The 21,184-nt window shown below is 30.6% G+C and overlaps 2 protein-coding genes across 8 annotated transcripts in view; both read right to left on the bottom strand.

The window, feature by feature from the left end:
* The window catches only part of LOC145307226 (uncharacterized), a 57,138-nt gene extending 49,259 nt beyond the window's left edge, over positions 1-7,879 (bottom strand). The window contains exons 1-7 of the mRNA XM_080149603.1: positions 7,538-7,879; positions 6,297-6,420; positions 5,901-5,990; positions 3,692-3,790; positions 3,432-3,530; positions 2,916-3,014; positions 2,668-2,766 (exon numbers count right to left, since the gene is read on the bottom strand). Coding sequence (XP_080005729.1) covers positions 2,668-2,766; positions 2,916-3,014; positions 3,432-3,530; positions 3,692-3,790; positions 5,901-5,990; positions 6,297-6,420; positions 7,538-7,555 — 628 coding nt within the window. The 5' untranslated portion in view covers positions 7,556-7,879. The remainder of the gene's footprint in view (positions 1-2,667; positions 2,767-2,915; positions 3,015-3,431; positions 3,531-3,691; positions 3,791-5,900; positions 5,991-6,296; positions 6,421-7,537) is intronic.
* The window catches only part of LOC145307377 (uncharacterized), a 449,599-nt gene that overhangs the window by 201,487 nt on the left and 226,928 nt on the right, over positions 1-21,184 (bottom strand). The gene's annotated exons all lie outside the window — the stretch shown is intronic.

Raw genomic sequence — 21,184 nt, 5'->3', positions numbered from 1 at the left:
AGCAATGTATTATATCCTATTTACTAGGATTATGTACAATCATAAGATTAAACCATTTTTATTTATGGCCAAAGATGCTGAAAGTATAGAATAAAAAATCTGGTTTTAATCTTTTGTTTGAACATTTTATATCTGCAGAAAGCTGTTTATAATATGATGCTAGAAATAACTATTATTACATTAAGGGAGAATGTCTAAAACTGGATATAAATTGAGTAAATAGTAATATATATAGTTAATAAAAAAATATGGGATCATGTAAAGGAAACAAAGTTGCGGGTTTCGTCATATTTTCACAGTAGGTTTTAAAAGGTTATTTCAGGTTAGGTTAGGTTAAATCAGGTGATTGTCCTGCTGGTTAAGAGCCCACCGCAGGGGCTAGACAAATCAGAAAAGTTTCTGTGAAAATATGACGAAACCTGCTACTGTGTTTACTTCACATGACCCAAAATATGTTCTGTGAAGGATCTTTATCTGCTGCCATTGTCAGTTCTGAAGTATTAACATTGAATATTATAAGAAAATAACAAACAAATCAACAACAACAGAAAAGATTTGCTGGGCTTAACTTATTCATAGATTTAAATATTCTACAACAGAAAATAAATAATAAAAGGATGTGGGGATTTTGTACATAAATCTTTGTTTAAACATAGTATGAAATTTCATCTTGAATGATTAAAGAGAATATTCCACCTTTTAGGTTTTACTTCTTGCATGATTGCATATGTCAATTGCATATAATTTTTTACCTAATTTTATTGTTGTTCAATTACTCAATATCACTCCCTCTCTTAGCTCCTGAAATATGAATTACATATTTAAATAAATTAAAATATATTAATGAATATCTGTTTATGTTCTGTTATGTTGTGACCAATTAAGTTACAAAAGTGTCTTAAAAACATTGATAAATAGCAATTTAGTACAAAAAAAAGATTGTCAATGTCAATCTTAAATTTGTAGCCTCAATAATCTTTGTCTGTTTATTTGTTGCTCTGTCTCTCTAAAAATTAAGAAACCATAAAAAATTTGATTTTTATCTACCAGGAGCCAATTTATAGGTTTCTTAATGTACAGATAAGGGTTGCTAGATAATATGGGTAAGGAAGCAATATAACCATATTGAAGGGCAAGGAGGCAAGTCAGAACTATGAAAAAGGGAACTGCACATACACATTCAGCCCTATAGCTCAGCTGTCATTTTAGACCTACCCCTCTCTTCCTCTACAAATGATTAGGAACTCATTTAGGTTCCAGTGTATTAGGGTAAAAACAGAAAATGTGAAAGAAAAATATTTCCCCTAACAGCTAAGGCTTAAACAAAAAATGGGACTTTACATAAGCTTACCGTTTTCTCTGAGTACTTCTGCAGTTTCAGTGTTCCCTTCTCTAATTGCCAAGTCAAGTGCTGTGTCACCTAGACACATTAATTTCTATAATACACATGTTCACAACTAAATATCTAGCCAAATATAAGATGGACAGAAAAAGAGGAATTAAACATATATATACATGGTGGGAGGATAATAGTAGTGCCCAGTTCACAAACAACTTTTAGAGGTCGACCGAAATATTCTGTAGGTCAACCTATACAAGTAAAACTAACAAATGCCCTCATAAAATCGGTCAACCTAAAGCTTCTTTAGGTCAACCTATGTCTTTTGTGAACTAGGCTTAGAAAATTCTGATCACAATCACACATTTGTTTTTGAAGATAAAAGAAAGCATAGAACATCCTATTATGAAATATATGAGTTAAAGTCAATTTCAGGTTATAGGTGCAATCCTGCATGTCATGGCTCCTGTGAACACAATTTTTGAATGGACCTGGACTAGAAAATTCCAGTCCCAATCAAAGTTGTAAAGATAAAAGGTTGTATGGACATCCCATTATCAAATATATGAATTCAAGTCAATTTCAGGTTCCAGGTAAAATCCTGCAGGTTCAAATTCTCCAGGTCTTAGCTCCTGTGAACGTAATTTTTTATTTAAGGACATTGAGTTTTAAACTTTAGCCTTAGTTTACATAACATTTTAAGTTTCCTTGCTGACCACTAAATGCTGCAGCTGGACCTGCAAAGTACAGCTGTTGCTACCAAAATTTCTGTTTAGAGAATTCTAATATGGTTCTTTTAGCTTCAAAAATAAAAAAAATACAGCCATTTAAATTTTTCAAAGTAAAAAAGGGCCTAAAACCCAGGAACTGCTATTCAGCCAATTAATTCCATTTGAAATTGCCAAAAGTTAAGAAAGTATTTTAAAATGTGAAGGGGTTGTAGGAAAATTGTCGCTCAGAATTGTTTGTCAGAATCACATTCACTTTTCCTTGCCTAAAACCAATGGTTCTTAAATAAAAGGGCAAAGAAAGCATGCACAAAATGTTTAGCTCTGTAGCTCATAAGACTGGTACTTCCTAGATGAACATACATTTGTCTAATATATAAGAATATTAAGCAATAAAAGTATTGTGTAGCTAACCATTATTCTCCTATGAATAGTCATCAACCCCATGTTCTTATAAATAATTAACAGGTAGATGGATAGATACAACTAAAATAAATTAGGTAACTAACCACCATTATCCTGTATATTGACATCAGCTCGTTCTAATAAAGAATTTAAAGGTAGCCTGATAGATATAATTACAATGAATTGTGTACTAACCATAAATGTTCTGTATATTGACATCAGCTCCATTTTCTAGGAGAGTCCTCACAATATTAGTGTATCCTCTCCATGCTGCCCATATAAGACTGGTATATCCTAGATGAACATACATTTGTCTAATCTATAATCATTATATACAATAAAAGTATTGTGTAGCTAACAATAATTTTCCTATGAATAGTTATCAGAACCATGTTTTAAGAATTAGTAGGGTAAATACAACTAAAGTAAATTGTGTAACTAACCATATATATATTGTATATTGACATCAGCTCCATTTTCTAGAAGAATTGTCACTACATCAGTGTGTCCTCTCCATGCTGCATACATAAGACTGGTATATCCTAGATAAAAATACATTAGATTTATACATACAAATGTAAAAATAGAAATATTGTGAAACTAACCATCATTATCTTATAAATAGTCATTAGCTTTATGTTCTAATAAATAATTAACAGGTAGATGGATAGATACAACTAAAATAAATTGTGTAACTCACCATATTTATTCTGTAAATTGACATCAGCTCCATTTTCTAGGAGAGTCTTCACAATATTAGTGTGGCCCTCCTTTGCTGCTTTCATAAGACTGGTTCTTCCTAGATGTTCATACATTTGTCTAATATATAAGAATATTACAGAATAAAACTATTGTGTAGCTAACAATTATTCTCCTATGAATAGTCATCAGCCCCATGTTCTAATAAATAATTAAAAGGTAGAGGGATAGATATAATTACAATGAATTGTGTAACTAACCATTATTAGCCTGTATATTGACATCAGCTCCATTTTCTAGAAGAATCTTCACGATATCAGTGTGGCCTTGAAAGCTTGCATGCATAAGACTGGTTTCTCCTGGAGGAAAATACATTTGTCATATATATAAAAATATTATTGCATAATAGTACTGTGTAGCTAAATCATCATTATCCTCTAAAGAGTCATCAGCCCCATGTTCTAATAAATAATTAAAAGGTATATGGATAGATATAACTAAAATAAATTGTGTAACTAACCATTATTATCCTGTATATTGACATCAGCTTCATTTTCTAGAAGAATCTTCATGATATCAGTTTGTCCTTGAAATGCTGCATGCATAAGACTGGTTTCTCCTAGATAAACATATATTTGTCTAATATATAAAAACTAGCAGTTTCGCCTCTAGGGGCTTTGCCCCAAGCAGTTCGATGAACCTATTTTTGTGTTATTTAAATTCAAAAATGAAAATAAAAAAAAAATATAAATTTGGGGTGGATTTTTTTTTGGGGTGGGGGTGGGTGTTGGAGGTGTCCCACCCCCTAAAAAAATAGCTTAAAACCATCACTGGACAGACAGACGGACAGACTGACAGACAGACAAACAGACAAACAGACAGACAGATGGACAGACAGACGGATAGACAGACAGACATTGTGTTGTAAAAAGTACATTTCTGTCCCAGAGAATATATGTATATTATTAAATATAGCTCAGTCTAGTGTTGTTACTTCCTGAAGCAGGTTACTGCTCTGGGATTGACACAGACAAAAGTGTATTCAGTTTATATTGTGAACTATTAATATCTATATTATCATTTAACTTGTATTTTAATTAATATATAATCATTAGTAAAAGATCTGTTTCTCTTTGCCTTGGCTACGCTACAATTGTATTACTTTGGATTATAGATATTATTCAATAAAAGTATTGTTTAGCAAAACCATCATTATCCTAGCCCCATTTTCTAGTAAGAATAAAAGATAGTTACAATTAAAGTAAATTATTTTGTAAAATTTTGTTGACCCTTAACAGTCGGGGCCTTTGCAGCACATTAATCAGTCAGGTTCAATGCTCCCCCCCCCCCTATTACCTCAGTTCCTATTAAAGCTAGAGGGCTAAAATAATAATGTTTGATAATAAATTTCCGACCTTAAGTAAGTCAAAGTCAATTTTTGCTTCCTTCACCCTTTTATTTAACAACCTTTGTTTTTAGGTCCTTTTTTACTTAAAAATTTCAAACTGCTGTAATTTTCCTATTTTTGAAGCTAGAAGAAAATTGTTTTTGCAAAAAATGTTTATCTTTATGTAAATGGGCACAGGAGCCTTTTAAAGATTTCTGGAGACCTGGAGGATCAGAACCTACAGGATCATACCTGGAACCTGAAATTGACTTGAACATTTGTATTCAATATGAGGATGTACTCCTAGAGGATATTTTAGTATTTTGGTAAGATAAAATGCTTTGTTTAAGTCAAAAATACATCTTTGCTCTTTACCTGGATGACTCTGCCAGGTTTGCTAACATCCTGTGCCTGCCAGGATAGAGATATTCAAAAAATTCCAACTCTCAGTTATGTGTCATATCCAAACTTAAAAATTCAAACAGTTTGGGAGCTTTATCTTTCACAGGAGTACCATATCAGTTCAGCAGTTAGTTATATCCCTCAGTACAGCAAGACAAATAGACATTACCTTATTATAAGAATTTACACAAAAAGTATTTTTTAGAGTGTACAGTAGGATATATAAGTTGGAAGGAATTTTAATGTTAGGGGAAGATATGAAAACTGCATCAAAATTTAAGGATTTTTTATAAAATTCGTTTTTTGTGTAATTTTTTTTATCTAACAGCAGAAATACAATTTAAGTTAATTAATTTTGATATCTGTGATTGAAAACTCTCTGCGCTCTGATTGGAGAAACTTAAGTGTTGTACATCATTCACCCAATTAGAGTGCAGGTAGTTTCTAGTCCACCTATCCTATTGGTCAAAATTAATTAACTTAAATTGTATTTCTGCTTTTAGATAAAGAACTTTACAAAAAACAAATTTTTACAATTTTTTGAGATTATATTTAAAATAACTTTTTCATTTAAATTAAGAAAACAAATGAAGTTTTCTAACAATATTTTTCTTAAATGTGAGTTATTTCATATCATTTAATAATGGATGAGAAAGTTGACATGTCCATTTATATGCAGTCACATTTTTTTGTCAAAGTGGTCATAACAAAATAATCTTTTGATTTCCATGCAAACTATCTATAGTAAGTAGAGCGTAGAGTATGTCAAAAAAGGTTTTATTTTTAAGTAATTCTTGGAGTTGTTATTAAAGGGTTAATAAAATTTTTAAAAAGAAAATAAACTTAAAAAAAAGAAAAATATAAAATTTGCAATACTAATTATGCTATCTTAAACAAAATTTTAACATTTTTTTGCACATAAAGAAATTTAAATCTTTACCTTCATTATTATAAGCATCAACATTAACACCTTTTCTTATTAATTCTCTGACTCTACTGATTTCACCATTTCTAGATGCTTCAACCAAATCTTAAAGTAAAAACAATAAACTAGGGTATATGCCAAAATAAGAGGGCAACAAATCTTTTTATTTGAAACAAGCATGAAAAAGTGCTATAAAAATTATTCCTACTCTTAACAATTTCTTTTGTGTGACACATATGTATGCAATTTTAGGAATAAAATATAAGTTTTATACATTAACAAATTAATTTCCTTTAATTTTATAATAAAATTTTATTTAGGTAAGAATAAACAATTACTCTTTTTTAGACCATATGCAAGTTTCTTGATATCTAAAATTGATTTTTGAAATAAATAAAAAAAAATCATTACCTAACTCTAAAGCTCTTGCTTCTAGTTTACTTATGGTAGTTTCTTCAGGAGTTAGTATACCATCAGGAGTAGGAGAAGTTGTGGAACAGGATATACTTTGATGTGCAAGGACCAACAGGAAAACCTTATAAAGACAGAAAAAAATTTATCATTGACTAAAAATATGATAATTTCTTTTTCGTAAATTTATTTACATTCAAAAACATAAATTCTAAAATACCTGAAACTAAAATTTTAAAACATTCTAAAGAATTCAAAAGGGGTAAAAAAGTTTAAATGTAAAAATTCTGCTACATAATCCTTATGAAAAGGTAAGAGTCTTTCTGACTGTTTAAAGGGTCGCACTAACCACTGAACAAATATGGTTCGACTTCACAGTTCTTTTTTTATTTTATTGGAAACACAAACCTCTTAAAAAAAATTGCCAAAAAAAACCCAGAAAAGTCCTGCTAGGCAGATCCACTGTATGACTTACTAGTTTTACCTTCCTAATAGGGTGCTGCAACTTTTTTTTTTTCAAAACTAAAATTGTAAGTGGAAATCACCTTCCCATATCCCTCCCCTCCCTCCATTGCAAGGGGCATTAATGGCCTTTAGGGGTGTAGCTGCTAGTACTACATATTTGGATACTTCATAATAAAGCAGATATTAGCCCTGCAGGTTTAGGGACCACAAATATAGACCCAACAAGGTTACAGCCCCCAACAGGTGTTAGGTATATAACTTTAAAAAATCTACTTTTCCTCCTAATAATTTAAAATTAAACCGCTTTCAAACTAATTTAAGTTTCCAAAGTTTTAATAAAATATGATACTTATTTTCTCAGAACCATTTGTTGCAATATTACTTAATTAAAGGATACTGTTAAAGACATACTCACATTTTTAGGACTTGAGTATAGGGATGCTTTGCTGATAGCATTGTACTTTGTTGTCCTAGGAATCAGTATTCCAAAAATCAATTACATCACATAAAAATTTTTTGTCAAAGAAAGTTAAAAATCAACATACTATAAATGGATGTATGGACATTCTGATAACGATTATAGAGTTGCTACGCTTTTTAAATCATACCTAATTGTTGTAGGAATCATCATGCAAAGTTTTAATTGGATAGGACAATTCTAACCTGTCCAAAATAAACAAAAGAGCTAACCATTCCATGGGCTTATGGACAAATGGACGGACTGACTCTAATTATAGAAAACCTTCACTTTTGCTAAATAATTAACTTTAACATACAAAATTAAGTCTTCTCATGTTAAGAGTTGGCTGGTTCACAGATGATGTATTACTAAAACTTGTATCTAGCACTAATGGTTATGCAGGGAGGAAGGGAACATTGAGCTGTTTATTACACTAGTCCCAAAAGTTTTGAAATAAAGATTTCTTATTTTAATCAAATTTTTAATGGTTGGTTCATTAAGTTGATTGTCCAAACTTTTCAACCACTAGTTGTAATCTAAAAAAACAGGTTATTTTGTTTATCATCATTGGGGATGCACATCAATTCATTGGCCATTGTCCCTTATCCCTGTAGATCCCTGATGATTATGTAACTAGAGCCTCAGCTCAATTAGAAAGAGAAAACTAGTATGGCAAGAAAATTATTTTCCAAAATGAAGACATGTATTTTATAACAAAAGATAAAGTTTATATAAAATGAACTAATTGATAAAAAATGGAAATTTTCTCTTTACTCAAGAGAGAGGGTTTCTAATATAAAACTATCAAAGTTTTACCATATCACTTCAAAACCGATTAATATCCAGTGGATTAGAACCTGTTTTCAGCCATATGTAAAATATTTAGTTTTCTATGAATATAAAAATATGAAAAATTAGAACCAATTTTTTAGCCTGTGGGTTCAGAATCTTTGGGCTAAAAAAAACTTGTTTTAATCTTATAATTGTATATTTTATATCTGTGGAAAGCTGTTTATAATACAATGCAAGAAATAATTATTATAACTCAGTTATTCTTATTTTTGTCAATATCTTAAGAAACATAAAAATGAAGAAAAATTCTTTGAATATTACAATTCCATGTACCCTGTAAATCTTGTTTTGTAAGATAAAAATTCCAACTAATGCAACGTTTTACTTGGCTCATAAAGGGCCCCAAGCAGGATTTTTTTTATTTTTGATCTGTGCAATAATGTAGGGCCCCAAATTATTCTGTATTACATTGTTTTATACTAGCAGCTTCGCCCCTAGCCTCTCATTTTTTAACACCTCCTCCCACCAAAAAAATACAGAATTTTTTTTGTGAAAACAGATGATACAAAAAGACATGGATGGATTTTTTTGGAAGATTGTGGTAGTGTCCCAACCCTCAAGATAATAGCTTAAAACCACCACAGGACCATTAGGTATATTCCCTGAAGAGTAGATCTCAATCAGTTTAGTGGTTACTGAGATCTTAAGCTTCAGACAGACAGACAGACATCAAGCTACTTTGTATTATAGATATAAATCTGTGTATCTAATCTTAGTAAAAGCCGCACCCAGTTTCAGTAATGTAGCTAAATGGATGTAAAATATACATGGATATTATGACAGGAGAAAACTTGTTGTCAATTTAGCCTCCAATATTCCCTCACATTTATTGGTTGGGCCGTTTATCCAGTAAGAGGGAGGGAAGGGGTAAAAGAATTAGATGGGGGAGATTGTTATTTTAGCCCACTACAGAGTTAATTTTACTATAAAACATGAAATTCTGGTGTAATATCCAAGTTTTAATAAATCCATTTGTCCATTTATAGCTATGACATAATAATTTTTCTTTTAACTAAGCCTTTAATGTTTAATTGAGCATCACAAGCCCCCCCCCCCCTCTCAAGTAAAAATGTATCTTTCAGGGTTATATTCAACCACTAATTGGAATCTTCAGAGGGGGTAATTTTGTCTATCATTATTCGAAATGCACATAAATTTACGGCAATCCCATTATATCACACATGGCCCCAACTAGATTTGTCAGGGAGGGAGGGGACATTGAGCTGTTTATTACAATTGTACCCAAAGTTTTGAAATAAAAGATTTCTTATTTGATGGCTTAACAACTTTGGGGACTCAAATAATATTCAAGGGGGAGAATTATTTGTTCCATGGATAAATAAAATTATCCCAAATTAATGTGTTACATCATCCTATTGTATCACACAGGGCCCCAAGTATATTTGTCAGGGAGGGAGTGGACATTGGGCTGTTTATTACAATAGTCCCCAAACTTTTATATTAATTTTTTCTTATTTATTGGCCCAAGATCTTTGGGGACTTTTTTGTTGGTTTATAAACTTAAGTGTCCAAACATTTCAACCACTAATTGTAATTAACAGAATTGGTTATTTTGTGTATCATCATTGGAGATGCACATCAATTTAACGGCCATTGTCTTATCCCTTTAGATCCCTGGACATCATCTCATTGTATGACTGCACAGGGCCCCATCAAGCCAGTACCAATATCTGTCAGGGATTTAAAGGGATAAGACATTGACCAATAGATTACAATTAGTGGTTGAAACATTTGGACACTAAACTCAATAAACCAACAAATCAATATTCTATCAAAGTTATTAAGTGAACAACTGAGAAAACATCAATATAAAACGTTGGGGACTAGTATGATAAACAACCCAATGCTCACTTCTTCCCTGTATATATGTACATACTACAAACATGAATATTTTTTGTGATTCACAGGCAAGAAAAATTGTGAGATTGGGAGAGAGAGAGAGAGAGTGTTGTTGCGAGTCGCGGCTAATAAATTAACATGCATATAATTAAAACACAATTTATTAACAGCAAATTATGATTAAACTAAACATAGATCATAGCATATATCATATTAAAGATTAAACATTACACATATATTATCATCAACATAAATTATTTATATATATATATGATATCATTAGGCGCTGGCTTTTACTTACTCAAATGTGCTAGCAATAAATCAATGATGCTAAGCTGTAAGTAGCCAATAAAGATGGCGGCAATATTGAGATCTGCTTTAGGCGCCGGTGCTTAATCAGTAGGGCGCCGGAATATAATACGAGGCGCCGGCTACAGCTTAAAGGGCCGCCGGAACATAATACGAAGCGCCGGTTACAGTTTAAAGGCGCCGGAGTAGGATACGAGGCGCCGGCTACGGCTTAACAAGGGCGCCGGAATATAATAGGAGGCGCCGGCAACAGTTTAAAGGCGCCGGAATATAATAGGAGGCGCCGGCAACAGTTTAAAGTGTTCATGAAGCAAGGGATACATTTGATACAAAAATTTGATACATAGTTGGAATTACTAAGTTATTTAGAATCATGACCAAAATTTTGCTAAATTTGATATAAAAAGTGCCTTAAAACTCCTATTTTTAAATTTGCTACAGTATAACTAAAATTTATTGACACAATTCTGTGCTAAACAAACCTTTAGATTTGTTGGCATTTCTCTTAACACAGATGGAGTTAATAAAATTCATACTTACAAAATAGAGATAAATATCTGCTTTTTATACTGTTGTTATCAATTTTGCTTTATGACAACTGAAAAACTTGCAGGTAAGGTTTAAAAATGTTGTACCAAATGTCTAAAAAGATATTTTTCAGCTTATTTTAGTGCAACTATCATGACAGGCAATCAGAACTAGTGAGGAATAATTTATTATGGAAACACAACTTTAGGTGCCCTTAAATGGTTTTAGAGAGATGTAGTATTAGTTATGCACAGTTGTATTCAGTATAATTTTTGTTATCAATGTTGTGCCAAAGTGCCTCAATAAAATGACCCTCAGAACAGGAGGAAACTGGTAATGGATGTATCATATACTAAATTATACATAGATATCCAATTAAAAATATTTTGATTGTGTAATTGTAAAACAATAAAATATGTATAGTCTAAATATTTTTTACAGTTCTTTATTGATATTACAATTATAAATGATGACAATAGGAGCTCCTTTAAATCCACAAACAATAAAATATGTATAGTCTAAATATTTTTAACAGTTTTTCATTGATTTTATAATTACCAAAGAAGACCATTAGAGCCCCATAAAATCCACAAGCAATCAATTGGGTTATGAGGTGAAAGAGCATGCATTGATGTTTCCATTTGGCCATCATAAGTAGGTAGATTAGTAATTATACAATTCATTCATACCTCTTCTCAATGCAAATAAAAGGCTTCAGTATGAAAAAAAAGCATGAGGCACTCTGAAATCAGAAGAAACAAATCATGTAAATAAGTGCCCTTTTAAATCTTCATGCCACCTATTGCTTTTAAAGGCACAATTGCCTTCTTGTAAGGTTCCATATAATCATCATATTATGGGGAATTGGAAATCTAATTACTATTTGGTGTCGTGTGAGGGTCTACAAGTGTACACAAAAAGGGCAGGGGGAATGAAATATTTTCCCCTCATCAAAGATTATTTATATATATATAGATGTTTAGATTAAAAGGAATAAATAAATTTGAAAAATATTTCTAGAGCCATTTCTTTTATTGTGATAGTAGTTTGATTTTTTTACATTCATACAGTTGCTTTAGAAAGCATCATTCATCACTTCTCTGGTCTCTCTGGTCTGATCGTATATAAATGTTCTGCTATTAAATTACCCAAGGATTGAGAAGATGATTCTATATATGTACCACTAAAAGGGTCCCTTCAACATTGCCTATTTATCCTCTCAAACATGATACTATCTTGTAAAGAAATACTTTTACAATTGCTATTTTTATTGTATAGAGGGCTCTACTTGTCTATTCTATGATGATTTGGGGGTGACTCCATATAGGGGAAGGCAGTTCAATATTTACAGTACAAAGGTTTATTTTGTACAGCCTTCCCTTGTTCAAAGGCAGCCCCAAAACATCATAGACTATACAAAAAAGGGCAGGGGGAATTAAATATTTTTCCTTCATCAAAGATTATTTATATATGTATGATGATTTGGGGGTGCCTTTAAAAAGGGTAAGGCAGTACAAAAATTACCTCATCTGAGTAAATTATGCAGAACTTAACAAATTTTTATTGTCATAATAATAAATATGTTAAATAGAACATTGATACAGGAAAGGCATTATTTCCTATAAGTTATATTTATGTGGCATTGCAAAAAGTATATTTTCTAACTAAAATTTTTTCTGTATCAATGTCCTATTTTACAAAATCATTATTTTTTAAATAGCTATTTTATTTCATACTGGGCTCTATTTGTATAGTCTATGATGTTTTGGGGCTGCCTTTGAACAAGGGAAGGCTGTACAAAATAAACCTTTGTACTGTAAATATTGAACTGCCTTCCCCTATTTGGAGTCACCCCCATATCATCATAGAATAGACAAATAGAGCCCACTATAAAATAAAAATAGCAATTGTAAAAGTATTTCTATACAAGATAGTATCATGTTTGAGAGGATAAATAGGCAATGTTGAAGGGTCCCTCTTAGTGGTACATATATAGAATCATCTTCTCAATCCTTGGGTAATTTTATAGCAGAACATTTATGTATGATCAGACCAGAGAAGTGATGAGTGATGCTTTTTAAAGTAACTGTATGAATGTAAAAAAAAATCAAACTACTATCACAATAAAAGAAATGGCTCTAGAAATATTTTTCAAATTTATTTATTTCTTTTTAATCTAAACATCTATATATACATATATAAATAATCTTTGATGAGAGGAAAATATTTCATTCCCCCTGCCCTTTTTGTGTACACTTGTAGACCCTCACACAATACCAAATAGTAATTGGATTTCCAATTCCCCTTAAAATGTTGATTATATGGAACCTTACAAGAAGGCAATTTTGTCTTTAAAAGCAATAGGTGGCATGAAAATTTTAAAGGGCACTTATTTACATGATTTGTTTCTTCTGATTTTAGAGTGCCTCATGCTTTTTTTCCATACTGAAGCCTTTTATTTGCATTGAGAAGAGGTATGAATGAATTGTATAATTACTAATCTACCTACTTATGATGGCCAAATGGAAACATCAATGCATGCTCTTTCACCTCATAGCCCAATTGATTTTCTTGTGGATTTAATGGGGCTCTAATGGTCTTCTTTGGTAATTATAAAATCAATGAAAAACTGTTAAAAATATTTAGACTATACATATTTTATTGTTTGTGGATTAAAAGGAGCTCCTATTGTCATCATTTATAATTGTAATATCAATAAAGAACTGTAAAAAATATTTAGACTATACATATTTTATTGTTTTACAATTACACAATCAAAATATTTTTAATTGGATATCTATGTATAATTTAGTATATGATACATCCATTACCAGTTTCCTCCTGTTCTGAGGGTCATTTTATTGAGGCACTTTGGCACAACATTGATAACAAAAATTATACTGAATACAACTGTGAATTACTAATACTACATCTCTCTTAAACCATTTTAGGGCGCCCAAACTTGTGTTTCCATAATACATTATTCCTTACTAGTTCTGATTGCCTGTTATGTTAGTTGCACTAAAATAAGCTGAAAAATATCTTTTTAGACATTTGGTCCAACATTTTTAAACCTTAATTGCAACTTTTTCAGTTGTCAATAAGCACAATTGATAATAACTGCATAATAAGCAGTAATTTATCTCTTATTTTACAAGCATTAGTTTATTAACTCCATCTGTGTTAAGAGAAATGCCAACAAATCTAAAGGTTTGTTTAGCACAGAATTGTGTCAATGAATTTTAGTTATACTGTAGCAAATTTAAAAATAGGAGTTTTAAGGCACTTTTTATATCAAATTTAGCAGAATTTTTGTCATAATTCTGATTAACTAAGTAATTCCAAATATATATCAAATTTTTAAAACTTGCTTCGCGATCACTTTAAAGGCGCCGGAATATAATAGGAGGCGCCGGCAACAGTTTAAAGGCGCCGGAATAGGATATGAGGCGCCGGCTACGGCTTAACAAGGGCGCCGGCAACAGTTTAAAGGCGCCGGAATAGGATACGAGACGCCGGTTACGACTGAATGGGGCGCCAGAACATAATACGAAGCGCCGGCTACAGCTGACAGAACGAGGCGCCAGTTCTAAATTAACTAGGCGCCAGATCAAGCCCAAGTAGGGCGCCGAATTTTGGTGGTGCCGATATTTAAGTACATATTATATAATAGAGTTAAATCAGACTAATATTACATTTTTAAAATTTAATATATTGATGCAGTTTTTTGCTCTGTGGGAGTGATTCAATTCAAGCTTGAAACTGAAATTATAAAGACTGTCAATATATCTGTTTTAACCCTTACAGATCGGGCCCCAATTCCCAACTTAAAAGATTGGGGGGGGGGGGTCATATTGACCCCCCCCTCAATCTCGGCTTCTGTTAGAGATAAAGACGTAAAAAAATTTTCTGGTGGTTCATGTGTATTTTTAGAGAAAATTACTTTTTCTAGTCATGGCGGTCAGGCCGCTAAATTTTAAAACAGCTGTAGAGCGGCCAATGACCAAATTTTAGGACGAACTTTTATTTTTCATAACAAAAAGATTACTTTTTCTGATCATCGCCGAAAAACGGCAAATAACGGAAACTGCCATTTTTGGCGGTTACGGCGGTAAAACAGCGGTTAACGACGCCAGTTAATATTTTTATCTTTTAATCGTTGCTCAATAATTTACCAAAAAAAATTAGAGGTCTCTAGCTGTAATAGAAGCCACGATATTCATGATATATGTCTGTAGTAAAAGCCGGACAAAAATCGGTCATAAAGTCGGTCAGGGTGCCGTCAAACAGTCATAACACCACTTTTCTGACAAGGTCAAAAAAAAATTAGGTTTCTACCTTATACACAAAAGTCATAATGTAGAAATTAAGATTTATTTAGAATTTTATTTTGATTTTGGTGCTACGCAACCGACTTTGACCGGACACCACGACTGACACAGACCAGATATCAAAATAAAATCAACTCTTGCTGACGCATAATTACTAAACTTAAAAAGTCATGAAGTCACAGCTCTCCATCTTACCTACAAAAAAAATGACATTGAAAAACTAGAGGGGGGGGGGGTCAATATGACCCCCCCCCCTGATCTGTAAGTGTTAATATTCTGTACTCTATCCAAAGGGTTATGACTAATATCTTACAAACTAAACTCTAGTATTATTCTATTGGAGTTTCAAATCAGATCATAGTCAACTATTATTTCACAATTTCTGTGATTAAACTGAGGAGCAACGGACTCTAATTTTACTCTATTGGTGTATACAAATGGCTCTATCCTAGATTTCGGGCAAAGTTAGGTGACTTTCCTATTTAACTCTACTAGTATGACACCTTAATCTACTAATTTCAACCTTCTATCCAGTACATTATGTACATACCTTTAACTGCCACAAAAAGCCACTAGAGAATTAGGTATTTAGATGCCAGGAAGGATCCAACAAAACTATTAGTGAACAATCTTCCTGGCTGTACTCAAACCGTGATAATCCTTAACATTATAGTTGTAAATATTATGTAAACAATCTAGACCAATCCACAGATTTAGCTGTCCTTAATAAATAAATGTTATTAGCTGCGCTTTCCAGGGAAGCAACGACCAGTCCAGCCCTAATAACCTATATAAATATGAATTATATCTTCCACCAGAAGGGCTCAGAGTTATTAGTTAACTGCAAAAATGTTCTACCTGTACACTCTAATCTTGTAATTACTATGTGTAGTCTACACTAATAACTCTATTGTTCTATTCACACTGTGCTAATTAAATTGTAGGACGAACATTAATAATTTTCCATTTTAGTGAGCAAAAGTTATATTAGGTTACTTCTATTACACAACGAAAAAATTATGGTGTATTTAAAAGCCAATTTCACCATTTCTGTATATCTTTTAATACATAGACTTACAATAATAATATATTACCTCTGAATATGTGCTAATTGGTGGTATCAACAGATAAGTATATAATCTTCCTAAACAGGAATAACAATGATTGTAATCCTTGCATAAAGGATCTTGAAGGTTCAAGAGGGACAGAAATATAGCATTAAAACTATTCAACTCAATGAATTTTACCCAAATTAGTTCAGTGGTTACCAAGCTTATAACAGACTGCTAAAAAAGCTACTTTATATGATATGATTATATCATCCTATTGTTTAAATAATTGATCTCTAAACATGTTTAATTTCTTGGTAAACATAATGAAAGGAATTTAATTACTAACTCTATATTTATTATTTGATGTTCCAATATTTGTTTCTAACATAAAAAAAATTATAACTTAAGATTACACAAATGATGCTTACCCACAAAGTGGATAAGTACATTTTGTTTGCTCTGAAATTAAAAATATCTTGAATATCATTTGACATCAATTTATCTTGCTAATATAAACCTTATTTATTGATCAGTTTGTTCATCAAATGAGGAGAAAGGATTATAAAAGGGGGAAAGGGGGTGGATTAAGGGTATTGTTATTCTAGCCATCTGCCAGCATCACTTAGTAGAGTACATGAAAATCTAGTGAAGGATCCAAGTAATCATATATTGAATATTGCATCTTATATTTGCAATGAATTATTACACATAAACTTATAATTTTAAATATTTACAAAGAAAGCTTTTTATTTATCCAACTATAAAGTGTTCTGAACTCATAGTGCTCCAATAATCCTTAATAAACTTTTATAGCCAAAACCTTTATTCTATTTTTTTATGAAATGAACTCAGTTTTTCATTTCATGTTGATATTCAAATATGGAATATATTCATATGGGAATATGTACAAGTAGATTTAAAGATTATTTGTTAAAATCAAGAATAAATTTTTGGGAAGCATATCTATATTCAAGTCCTAAAAATGTAAGTATGTCCTAAAACAGTATCTCAAATTTAAGCAGTTTTTAAACAAGTTTACATAAAATTATATTTTGATCATTCAGTTCTGACAATCTACAAGGGCTAATGTTCTTTTGTCCAACGGTTTCAAGGCTTTGCTTTTATGAATGTTGTCATCCTTGTTCTCTAGAAATCAGGTGAATCTCAAGCTCATACATAAAATACAATGACAAGATTCAACACTAGCAAAACTCCTAAATAAAAATGTAAGAAATACAAATGAAAGGAAGAAGAAGTGTAACAGACGTGTATTGGTCAGCAAAGTTTTTACTAAAAATTAGAGCTTTCATTCTTAGATAGCAGGTAAAAAATTGCTGCCATCTGGAACAGACTGGCGTACCTAATGAGGTTGACGGACTAGGTGAATCATATATTGGATTTTTATCAGTAAGGGGAATATGCATAAAAGTACTTTCCAGTCATCTATCTTGAATAAAAGCTAAAAAATCATATATTACCTTTAGACATACATTTCTGGTACAAGAAAAACTTCACTGAAAAAAACTATTCAATAAAAAAAAAACAGATGGACATAAAAAGTTAATTTTGGGTGATTTCCTACAAAAACCTTTTCTAGCCAAAAAAAAGCATAAGCCTATATTTTTTTTAAATTATAAAGTAAAAGGGTTATTTTAGGTTACCAAAATTTGTTTCATCAAAGAAAAAGAATGACCACATTCATAGGTAGCAGAGCAAAAAATCAATTATAAAAATATTGACAAAGATATCTGAAGAGCATTTGTTAAAAAATCATGCAATCTTTATCACACATTTTTAAAGTTTTATGTTTTTATATTTTGCATAATAACTGACTGAAAGTGAATTATAGACTGAATGCTCAAAACAATGGAAACTTTTATATCAATATCATTATCTACCAAAGTTTTAAAATTGTACTAAAATCACCATAGATATGAAGAAATATGTGAAAAATAAAAAAAAGGACTTGCCCTCTCATCCACAGATTTAAAAATCTCTTAGATCAACAGGATATTTAATTTTGATTACCTTATCTATAATAAGTTTTCAAATCAAATCAAAAACACCAAAGATATGGGGGAAAATGTGAAAAATATAAAAAAAGCCAAAAACCTGCTTAAGAGCAGTCTGAAAATCATGGATGTTTTCAATTCGTTTTAGCAAATTATGCTCCATAGTAATGGGAATGCCAGACTGACTGACAGACAGAATTATGGAGTAGCTTCACTATTAAAAAAATAGATCTATAAAATCTCACATGCTAAAAAAGCTAGTACTTAATGACTGAGACATAAACACAAACTCATATGTGCATAGAATTTTGTTACAGACAAATTACTTTAGAGATACTTAAAGGGAGTGTGAACGTAAATATTTCTCATCTGATTTTCAAATCTTAACATTTTCTAATCACATTTCACTACACTGATCAACCAAAAACGTCCTATTAACAAAAATATCCAGGAATAATGCCTTGATTTTATGGTATTTTGGGAGGGAAAAGGGAAAAAACAGGGAAAATCTGAATGTTTTTGTTTCTTATAATGTTTGTAGGGATATTTAACTTGTCATATATAGTTGAAACAATTTACTTACTGTTAAAGATTTATTTTATGATATAAAATTGCCAATTAGATTTTTTATAATGTAGTAATTAGGTAATAAAGACCTATTTTAAATTTGTATTATTGACAAAAAAAATACCTCACTGTCTACAAAGGGTTGAATCTCATAGGTTATTTAAAATAATAATATCCTTTTTTATTGTGTTGGACAATAAATAACCCACTTTCAATAATTAGTTTACACTTTTATCAGACTGTTTATAAAGAAATATTGCGTCTTTATTATTTACAAATTTGTAATTAAAGGTGGGCGAGAGATGGGCCATCTAAAGTTAATTGGATACTATTAAAATAACCTGTTCTAGCTTTGTTATTGTATTTGGTTTTCAATAAAAAATATTGCTTATTTTATCAATTTCTAAGTAACTATACATTGGTTTAAAGCAAGGATTATGTTAAAAGCCAGCTTAACCGTTAGGAAAAGTCAAGAACTATGTGAAAAAGTTTAATTTTAGCTATAATGGGAGAAAAAAGCAATTTAATGCACATTTTATATAATACGGAAAATTTCTTCCTTTCCCTTTACCTTATAAAAATCGTCGGAAAAAGCCGTTTTTTAAGCAAACAAAGGCGCGTTTTGCTCTATCTGTGAGATATTATGAATGAGATAATGTTAAGATTTGATATTAAGATGAGAAAAATTTACGTTCACAGTCCCTTTAAGAGGAAACTTAACATACTTTTTCTATCGTTATGAAAATGGATTAGTTATTTATCATATCTTCTGACAGATATGAAAATAAAAAATTCTTAGATTAAAACTATTTTTTTGGGCCAATTGCCTTGGATAAAAAACTGGTATTAATATTAAGATTATTGTTTTGATATTTGTAGAATAAGATTTATGTTTTTTTCATTATGGCTGAGAACTTGTTCTAATAAGAATAGTAAGAAACTGCATGTTTAATCTAAAACATATTTTTGTCCAATAGTTTATACTTTTTTATTGGAATATTAGTTTTTAAAATAAATCACTCTAATAAATATCTATAAAAACATATGCTTGAAAAAAACTGGCCTAAATATTAGTAGACAAAAACATATGCACTCTTAAAATAATTGTAAACAGAAAATAATATGAACAGAAAAGAAAAATCAAGAAATTTATTTTTATAGTTTTATATTTACATTTTCAATGATGACTGACTGTCAAAGTAAATTACATATTGAATGCTAAGAAAAACAGGAAATTTTTTATAGATATTATTATCAACAAAATTTTGAAAATTGGACCAAAATCACCCAAGAAATATGTGAAAAATCAAAAAAGTACTTGTCTTCTCATCTACAGATACAATAATCTCTTAGAACGACAGGATATATAATTTTGACACCCTTTTCTATAAAAAAGTTTTAAGATTATATCAAAAACACCAAAGAAATGGAGAAAAATTTGAAAATATAAAATGGCCAAAAAACGGCTTTAAAGAAGTCTGACCACCATAGATGTTTTTAATTAATTTTAGTCAATTGATTATGGTCCATAATAATGGTAATGACTGACTTACATTCAGAAAAAATGAATTATACAGTAGCTTAACTACTAAAAAAAATCTGAATAACTTGATTTGATTATCACAACTAAATTTCCTAATAATATCATTGCTTATCAACAAAACTTTACTCTACAAAGATGTCCTTGAAATTAATATATTTCATAAATTTTTAAAAAAATTAAATTAAGTGAAATATAAGAATTATTAATATTTACATTATAAAAAAAAAGTTTTTAGTCATTATTAGTTAATACCCCTGAAAGTAGTTAGATAAAAAAAGTGTAAAATTTGCTGAAACAATATGGGGCCATATATGTTATGACCCCAATAGATCACACTGTATACACATGATTGTTTCATTCCTTGCTTCAAAACAAGATCCCATCCCATCCTAAATAATACATGTTTAATTTGTGAAACAAGAAAAACTTATGCTAGATGTTTCTGCATAATTCCAATTTTCTCTCATTCATATAAATTCTAATCATGAACTTTAGGTAATCTTCATTCACATAGGAAACATTTTTGGTTGGGTTTCATAAGATTTTTCAGTTTTTACACCCATCCCAAATATTAATGAATTAATAATAAACAAAGACTTTTTTTTATTAGTTGTCTCACTCTCATTGTTCAATTGACCACATATATTTCTTTCCAACAAAATTATCACAATTTCTTAACTGTATATACTTGCCCTGTTGGGTTCTCTTAAAATTTACTTAACTAAATCATCACAAGAAAGACTATTTAAAAGTCATAAATAAGAGGGTGGCATTGTTTGTCCTACTATCAATTATGAAGGATATTGCCACTGTGTGTAAGAGTGAAAATCTAGCTTGAAAACATATGTGGAGATATATTTAAGACACATCACATAAAACAAGTTTAAACAGTAATAAAGATGAATATAC

Source organism: Acartia tonsa, chromosome 15 (assembly GCF_053477335.1).
Source record: "Acartia tonsa isolate MP-2025a chromosome 15, ASM5347733v1, whole genome shotgun sequence".
In the NCBI taxonomy this organism is placed as follows: domain Eukaryota; kingdom Metazoa; phylum Arthropoda; class Copepoda; order Calanoida; family Acartiidae; genus Acartia; species Acartia tonsa.
The sequence above is the reverse complement of the archived record's forward strand: the minus strand, read 5'-3'. Positions and strand labels throughout refer to the sequence as shown.